General features: G+C 42.6%; 1 protein-coding gene across 1 annotated transcript in view; it reads right to left on the bottom strand.

Moving 5' to 3' along the window:
- stbd1 (starch binding domain 1) overlaps positions 1-8356 on the bottom strand; it is a 9754-nt gene extending 1398 nt beyond the window's left edge. Inside the window, exons 1-2 of the mRNA XM_055898329.1 lie at positions 7944-8356; positions 5-916 (exon numbers count right to left, since the gene is read on the bottom strand). Of these exons, the coding sequence (XP_055754304.1) occupies positions 5-916; positions 7944-8190 (1159 nt within the window). The 5' untranslated portion in view covers positions 8191-8356. The remainder of the gene's footprint in view (positions 1-4; positions 917-7943) is intronic.
- Positions 8357-8722: the final 366 nt, after the last annotated feature.

Below are 8722 nucleotides of genomic sequence, written 5' to 3'. Positions count from 1 at the left end.
AAACCTGCTGAACGATCATCCACTTGCGGGAAGTGACTGTAGAGATCCTCAACCATCACTTCCATGTCATCCTCCATGGTTCTAGTCTTCTCATAGACCACCTCCACATGGCTGGTCATCATGACAGCACCTGGGCATTTTACTTCCTGGATCTCCGTAACAGACAGCTGGTCAGGTTCTTGAAGGTCTGTGTCGCGCAATGTCACATTTTCTGGGCTTAACTGGGTGTTGGCAAAAGCAACGTGGCTGTCTCCATCATCTGGACAACCTACTGCCTCCTCGCGCACACAGCCAGCCAGAGATTTGTTAACGTCAGAGTCAGTCAATATCATGTCAAGCCCCGTATAACACACATGGTCAGGTTCTTGTAGACCAGAGTCAGTCAAGGTATCAGGGAGAATTTCATTGACTTCTGGAGCTTCCTGAGGCTTGTTGGCAACGGTAAGTGGATGGCTAGCCACAGACTCCTCAGTACGCTGACAATAACTCAGTTCAACTTCCTTCAAACCCTCCTCTTCCGGGTTATACACGTCTGTAGCCTTCGTCTCACCAGATCGAATGTTTATGTCACCGAGGGACTGGTGACTGGTAGCCTGTTCCTCCTGATCCAGGGTATTGTCAGTCCGAGACCGTGTGTCATCCTGACACAAGCCTCCACAGACCTGACATAGGCCTTCATAATGATGACATAAGCCTCTGTGCTCTTCAGGTGGAGAGCAGAGGTGAAAGTCAGCATAAGGCCCGTCATTCTTCTTGGTCGTTCTTCGCCGTCTAATGGTTAGTAGATCCTCATTGGTTGTGATACCCACAATGGGTTCTAAATCCTCATCGATTGTCGGAATCCGTACCATGGGCTCCCTCGTCCATCCCTCTCCATCCCAGCTCTCCAGTGCCTCTGGAACCACCTCAGTATCCTCTAGAATAGAAGCAGATGTAGACTGATCACTCATTTTGCATCCTCACATTCTAAAAAAACAACCATCGAATTAGGAATAGTATAATGACATGAACCTTCAGAACAGTTTAAATGTTTCATTTATTTTTTAAGTCAACCATTTTGGTAAGGGAGTTGGTCAACCATGGTCAGCCAGTGATGTGATAAGATCACGCCGAACAACGAGTTGAAGATTATGTGCACCGTGTAAGCTAACCAACCAGTGAGGAATGATCATTTAAAAAAGTAACATTCCATTCCAAACAAAGCAGTCAAGCCAGTCACAGTGGTTGAAAATCAGTTGGATAAGACTTAGACAAGTTGTAAACGCAACAAGTACTGATATTGTATCTATACTGAACAAATAAACAATTTAAGATTCGAATTAGTTAGTTCATAAGGAAATCAAGTCAAATAAATGCATTAGGCCCTAATCTACAAAGTTCACATGCCTGGGAATACAGATATGCAGCCGTTGGTCAGATGCCTTTTTTTTTTTTTTTTTTTTTTTCCCCAAGGTAGGGGCGTGGATCAGAAAACTAGTCATTATCTGGTATAACCCGCATGCAGGGAGACATCCTTCAGAGTGGATCAGGCTGTTGATTGTGGCATGTGGAATGTTGTCCCACTCCTCAATGGCTGTGCAAAGTTGTGGGATATTAGCGGTAATTGGAACACGCGGTTGTCAATGTTCATCCAGAGCATCCCAAACATGCTCGATGAGTATGCAGGCCATGGAAGAACTAGGATATTGTTAGCTTCCAGGAATTGTGTATAGATCCTTGCGACCGTGCGTTATCATGCTGAAACATGACAGCAGTGGATGAATGGCATGACAACGGGCCTCTGGCTCTCGTCACAGTATCTCTGCATTCAAAATTGCATTCGAAAAAATTGAATTGTGTTGGTTGTCCATAACTTATGCCTCCCCATACCATAACCCCAGCATGGGGCACTGTTCACAACGTTGTCAAACCACACGACGCCAGTTGAACGTACTGCCAAATTCTCTAAAATGACGTTGGAGGCTTAAGGTAGAGAAATTAACATTAAGTTCTAGCAACAGCCCTGGTGGACATTCCTGCAGTTAGCATGCCAACCGCACACTCACTCAAATCTTGAGACGTGTGGCATTTCAGAGTGGCCTTTTGTCCCCAACACAAGGTGAATGTGTGTAATGACTTGTTGATATGCCACACCTGTCAGCTGGATGGATTATCTTGGCAAAGGAGAAATGATCACTAACATGGATGTGAACAAATGTGCGCAAAATTGAATTCAGCTCTGTGCATACGGAAAATCATATATACACACACACACATTTCAACTCATGAAACATGGGACCAACACTTTACATGTTGAATTTATACTTCAGTGTAAGAACTCAGCTTCCAAGAGACGTTTACGTTCTGAGAGATTGCCTCCAATATATTATACTGCAGAAGTGGAATAAAACAAACTTTATTATAAAAATACAATATTTCAGGCTGACAATTCTATTACACTTCTGATATATAACATGCCTTATTTTGTTTCTTATAGCACCTGTCCAGGGGTATTCAAAAATCAAAGTCTGGAGGGACATAGTCCCGCTTGGTTTTCTATTCTAACTGGTGTCCCAGGTCTGAATTAGTACCCCATTATAATGCTATTAAGAAAGCCAGCAATGAAACTGGCTACACGGGCCAGATTTCAATAGCCCTGACTACACCTCAACAGCCATTCCTTCCAATTAGACTGGTTTGGAGCATGCTGGGACCTAAAATAGGATGTATTCTAGTAGAACGGGAAAATCCTCAAATCAGCAAGAAACACCCCTTTTCAGGACCCTGTCTTGTAAAGACAATTCGTAAAAATACAAATCTCATTGTAAAGAGTTTAAACACTGTTTCCCATGCTTGTTCAATGAACCATAAACAATTAATGAACATGCACCTGTGGAACGGTCGTCAAGACACTAACAGCTTACAGACGGTAGGCAATTAAAGTCACAGTTATGAAAACGTAGGACACTAAAGAGGCCTTTCTACTGACTCGGAAAAACACTAAAAGATCCACAGGGTCCCTGCTCATCTGCGTGAACGTGCCTTAGACAAGCTGCAAGGAGGCATGAGGACGGCAGATGTGGCCAGGGCAATCAATTGCAATGTCCGTACTGAGAGACGCCTAAGACAGTGCTACAGGGAGACAGGACAGACAGCTGATCGTCCTCACAGTGGCAGACCACGTGTAACACCTGCACAGGATCGGTACATCCTAACATCACACCTGCAGGACAGGTACAGGATGGCAACAACTGCCCGAGTTACACCAGGAACACACAATCCCTCCATCAGTGCTCAGACTGTACGCGGTAGGCTGAGAGAGACTGGACTGAGGGCTTGTAGGCCTGTTGTAAGGCAGGTCCTCACCAGACATCACCGGCAACAACTTCACCTATGGGCACAAACCCACTGTTGCTGGACCACACAGGACTGACAAAAAGTGCTCTTCACTGACGAGTCGCAGTTGTCTCAACAGGGTGATGATCGGATTCGCGTTTATCGTCGAAGGAATGAGCATTACACCGAGGCCTGTACTCTGGAGTGGGATTGATTTGGAGGTGGATGGTCCGTCATGGTCTGGGGCGGTGTATCACAACATATCGGACTGAGCTTGTCATTACAGGTAATTTCAACGCTGTGCGTTACAGGGAAGACACCCTCCTCCCTCATGTGGTACCCTTCCTGCAGGCTCATCCTGGCATGACCCTCCAGCATGACAATGCCACCAGCCATACTGCTCGTTCTGTGCGTGATTTCCTGCAAGACAGGAATGTCAGTGTTCTGCCATGGCCAGCGAAGAGCACGGATCTCAATCCCATTGAGCACGTCTCAGACCTGTTGGAGCGGAGGGTGAGAACTTGCAGGTGCCTTGGTGGAAGAGTGGGGTACCATCTCACAACAATAACTGACAAATATGGTGTAGTCTATGAGGAGATGCACTACATTAGTTAATGCAGCTGGTGGCCACACCAGATACTGATTAAGTTTTGAATTTGACCCCCCTTTGTTCAGGGACACATTATTCAATTTCTGTTAGTCACATGTCTGTGGAACTTGTTCAGTTTGTGTCTCAGTTGTTGAATCTTCTTATGTTCATACCAATATTTACACATGTTAAGTTTCCTGAAAATAAAACGCAGTTGACAGGAAGAGGATGTTTTTTTGTCGCCGAGTTTAGTTGCGGGTCATTCTGGTGGCTGAACAGAAGCCTACACCGTAGTTTCCACTTCAAACAAAAAGTCAACAAATGCAAGTTTATATATAATCTCTAGGAACACTACTTGCCAGTCGTCAGGTAAAACGTGTCCATCGCTGTCAAATAAACGTTGGAATCCAACTTGTCCAAACCACAATCCTGCTGTTTCAGGCAGTGGAATGACATTAGGAAGTCTCTCCTGCGGTGCGTGGTCTACAACGTAATCTAGCACCAGCGACACAGCAAAAGGGGAAATCTATTTTAATTCAAATCACTGTTAGACAGCACCCCTTTTGACTTAACAAAACCTTCTATACATATTTGCCCATTTTAGAAGTGCTCAGGAAGTGACTTTGGACCTGAACGCCCAAACAGTCACGGGATAAAAAAAACGGCTCAAAGTTGACCTAACGTTTCGCATACTCCATACCACGAGTCACTGACCACTTCCACATACGGAAAGTTGTTTAAATCAAAAGGGAGTCACAGTGATTGAATTCATATGAATTTACCCAGGAATGCAATGTGGTTCAGAGAAAAAGTTTGAGTCAGACTTGTCCCTTTGCTTTCAAATAAACATTTGACAACCGATAGTGTTGAGATTATAGATATGCATTTGTTGGCAGGAAAAACTATTTACAGTTTAGGCAGACACTAATTCAGGGTTGTTTCATTCGCCAGCCACCAGAACCACCCGCAGCACTCAGCCGATTAGGTTTCCCATTGATGAAGACATGTCTCATCTCCATGTTGCATACCCAACCACACAGGTGCTCAAAGATCTAACGTTTTGGCATTCAGGTCCAATAAGTACGCAGTGATTTTTATTAATATGGATGGATGGTTTTGTTCAAATCTAGAAAGGGGTGCTGTAAAGTGCGAATGATTTCAAATATTTTTATTCCCCCAATTGAATGATCAAATTGATTTGAATTGGACTGTAGTCTATAATGTATTCATCTTCATCCAGTCATATTGGTTTTTAATTTGAAGCATATTTTTAACAATTGCAGACACTGGCAACTTTTTATTTGTAGTTAACTTCAGAACAAAGTTATCTGCAGTCAGAGACAGAAACATCTTGACTGTTTAGCTGGTGTATGTAAAGTGACGCAGAAGGCCAAAAAAAGGAACTACTCAATTAGCTGTTCACAAGTGGTCCGAGAAACTTTATTAACGATGGTTTGGGGAAACAGCGTGGAGATTTAACGATGCGCCTACAAACAGTCTAACGATGAACTTTCCCTTAAAGATGCTGTCGGGAATCCGTGCCCTGGTCAGTTTGCCAAATATTTAAAATAAAGTACAGGCTACATTTTATTTAACTAGGCAAGTAGGTTAAGAACAAATTCTCATTTTCAATGATGGCCTTGTTCAGGGGCAGAAGGACAGATATTTACCTTGTCAGCTCGGGGATTCGATCTTGCAACTTTTCGGTTACTAGTGCAACACTCTAACCACTAGGCTACCTGCCGCCCACATAAAATATCTAACCTCATTAGCGGTGCATAGGAAGGGTATATTACTGGTTACTTTTGAAGTTAACAGTAAATTTCCAGAATTTGTTCTCACGTTTTGTATTTTATCACAACATAGTTAACTGTGAACTTCAGATTATCAGTTGTCTTCATTCACTGGACCACTGGTTAAAACATGTAGAATGTGATTATTTTATATAAGATGATTTAGTAATATAAAATTCAATGACAAATCTGGAAAACATTCTCAAATGAATCAACTTAGTGAATACCATGTGTTAGATGTCAGGGTTTCAGCATGAAACACGTTTGTATACACACTAAACAAAAATTAAAACACAACATTTAAAGTGTTGTTCACATGTGCAGGAAATAAAATCCCAGAATTTTCACATATGCACATAAAGCAAACTCAAATGTCCACAAATGTTTTTACATCCATGTTAGTGGGCATTTCTCATTTGCCAAGATAAATCCATCCACCTGACAGGTGGCATAAAGACGCTGATTAAACAGCATCATTACAGGTGCACCTTGTGCTGGGGGACAATAAAAAGCCACTAAAATGTGCAGTTGTGTCACGCCACAGCCATCTTAAGTTGAGGGAGCGTGCAATTGGCATGCCGATTGCTGGAATGTCAACCAGAGCTGTTGGAGAATTTAATGTACACTTCCCCATCATAATCTGCCTCCAATATTTTTGAGAATTTGGCATTAGGTCCAACCGGCCTCAACCACATGAAACAACCTCCACATTCAGCGGGATTGCCTGAGACCACCTGGACAGCTGATGAAACAGAAGTATTTATGTTCGTAATAAAGCTTTTGTGGGGGACAACTCATTCTGATTGGCTGGGCCTGGCTCCACATTGGGTGGGCTAATGCCCTCCCAGGCCGACCCATGGCTGCCAGTCATGTGAAATTCATAGATTAAGGCCTAATGAATTCAATTATATGGAATCATTATATTAACTCACTATTTTTTTTACTTTACCATGTCTTTGTTGCAAATGTTTTACCAAACTAGTGGCAGTTGTGAAAACTTTGTTCAGCTTCCACCTCCGAAGAATGAAGCAGGCTACTAATACATAGTCAACAATTGGGGTGTGAAAGAACATCTTGGTGATTTCCATGTGGGTTGGAAAAACGTCAACAAACATGGCACCAGAGAGCTGTCAGTGTAGATAGCTAATGTTCTGTCGCAGTTGTATTTGTGGCAGCCGCAAATACACGATAGAAATAGTTAAGAATAAAAATAATTTCCGCTAATACGGATAACTATTGAAAAGTTTGGTAGAGATGCGTTTATACATTTTAATGGACATGGTACAACCTTTGGTAGGTAGGCTGCTGGCAGGCTTCGACACAGCGAAGTTAATCTTTTTTTTATTCTGATGGGGTACAAGATTTGATATGTTTAACTCCAAAAAGGTAAAGTTCACCCAGATTACACATTGGTTTACTTACCCTGTAAACGGTCAATGGACAGGGTATGACATTACTAAACGCTTTGGTTTAGTTTCCCGGACACCGTTTCCACATGCTAACATTGTAGTATTTGTAGAGAATTTTATTAGCACACATACACCTAACAATCACATGTGGCACAAAGACCATTCAAGTTATGACCATTAGCATTTTTCCCCACATGTCCAGTCCATCATACAAAAGTATCTGAAATTGATTGAAGCTCAAAGTCACTTATAGATGATTAGTAAATGATGCGAAAAATACTAGTAACCAACACAACATGAATGGGATTTATGCCACAAATGCTAAAAGTGCCAGGGACACTGAACCAAAGCATGGATCGCTATCACATCGTGTCCATGGACTCCTTACAAGGTAGCCTATTGGTTAAATCGTTGGCCTAGTAACCGAAAGGTTGCTAGATCAAATCCTCCCAGTTGACAAGGTAAAAATCTGTCGTTCTGCCCCTGAACAAGGCAATTTAACCCACTGTTCCTGGGCCGTCATTGTGAATAAGGATTTGTTTAACTGACTTGCCTGGTTAAATAAAATAAGACTAAAAATTAACCCATATGTAATTTGGGTGAACCAACCCTTTATTGCAGTCTCATGCGCACTCAGTTCAAGGAGACGTGCGCACACGTGTGTTTGTAGGCATGGCTGTAGCAGGAATCTAGCATCATGGAGGGTCTTTCAAAGAACCTACCGCAAAACATAACGAGCAAGATAATAATCTTACTACACGAATGGTTGCTTATTTGTCTTAATTCAACTCATAACCGATCAGTGACAATGGGGACATAAATAAAACGCTGATTTACCTGTTGACGCGACACAAGAGAGGGCTGCTTCTTCGTTTGTAGTCTCCTTTCCAGTTTCATCTTCAACCTTTCTTCTCGGACCTTTCAGTGTCTGTATAGATCTATATATGATCAGTGCAGCCCATACAGACATCATGGCAATCATAGCGAGAACCACTGCAATCATCCAATCACTCATACAATACAACGCAGTTAAATCTCCAGCACGGCTTTCAAACTCGACGGTTTTACTTTTCTTGATGGTCATTTCTGCAGCTTCGGTCAACGATAGGAGAGAGCCAGGTAAAAGCAACGTGATCGGATATAAACACGCGAATACCAACACGCGTGTGTGTTCTTCTCCAGGCGCGTTCCAAATGACCTCTTATTGCGGCACAACACGTCTCAGATCTGCAATCAGGTGAGCCCGCTGACAATTGGCTGATTCGAATCATGGGCTGCGTTTACACAGGCGGCCCAATTCTGATATTTTTTTGTTGAGTAATTTGACTTTTGACCAATAAGATCAGATCTGAAAATATCTGACGTGAAAATATCTAATGTGATTTGTCAAAAGACCAATTAGTGGAATTAAAAAAAAAATCTGAATTAGGCTGACAGCCTAGGGCACAGGTGTCAAACTCATTCCACGGAGGGCCGAGTGTCTGCGGGTTTTCGCTCCACCCTTGTACTTGATTGATGAATTAACATCACTAATTAGTTAGGAACTCCCCACACCTGGTTGTCTAGGGCTTTATTGAAAGGAAAGACCAAAAACCTGCAGACACAAGGCCCTCCGT

This window comes from Salvelinus fontinalis, chromosome 2 (assembly GCF_029448725.1).
Source record: "Salvelinus fontinalis isolate EN_2023a chromosome 2, ASM2944872v1, whole genome shotgun sequence".
Taxonomy (NCBI): Eukaryota; Metazoa; Chordata; class Actinopteri; order Salmoniformes; family Salmonidae; genus Salvelinus; species Salvelinus fontinalis.
This window is presented reverse-complemented; position numbering and strand designations above follow the sequence as displayed.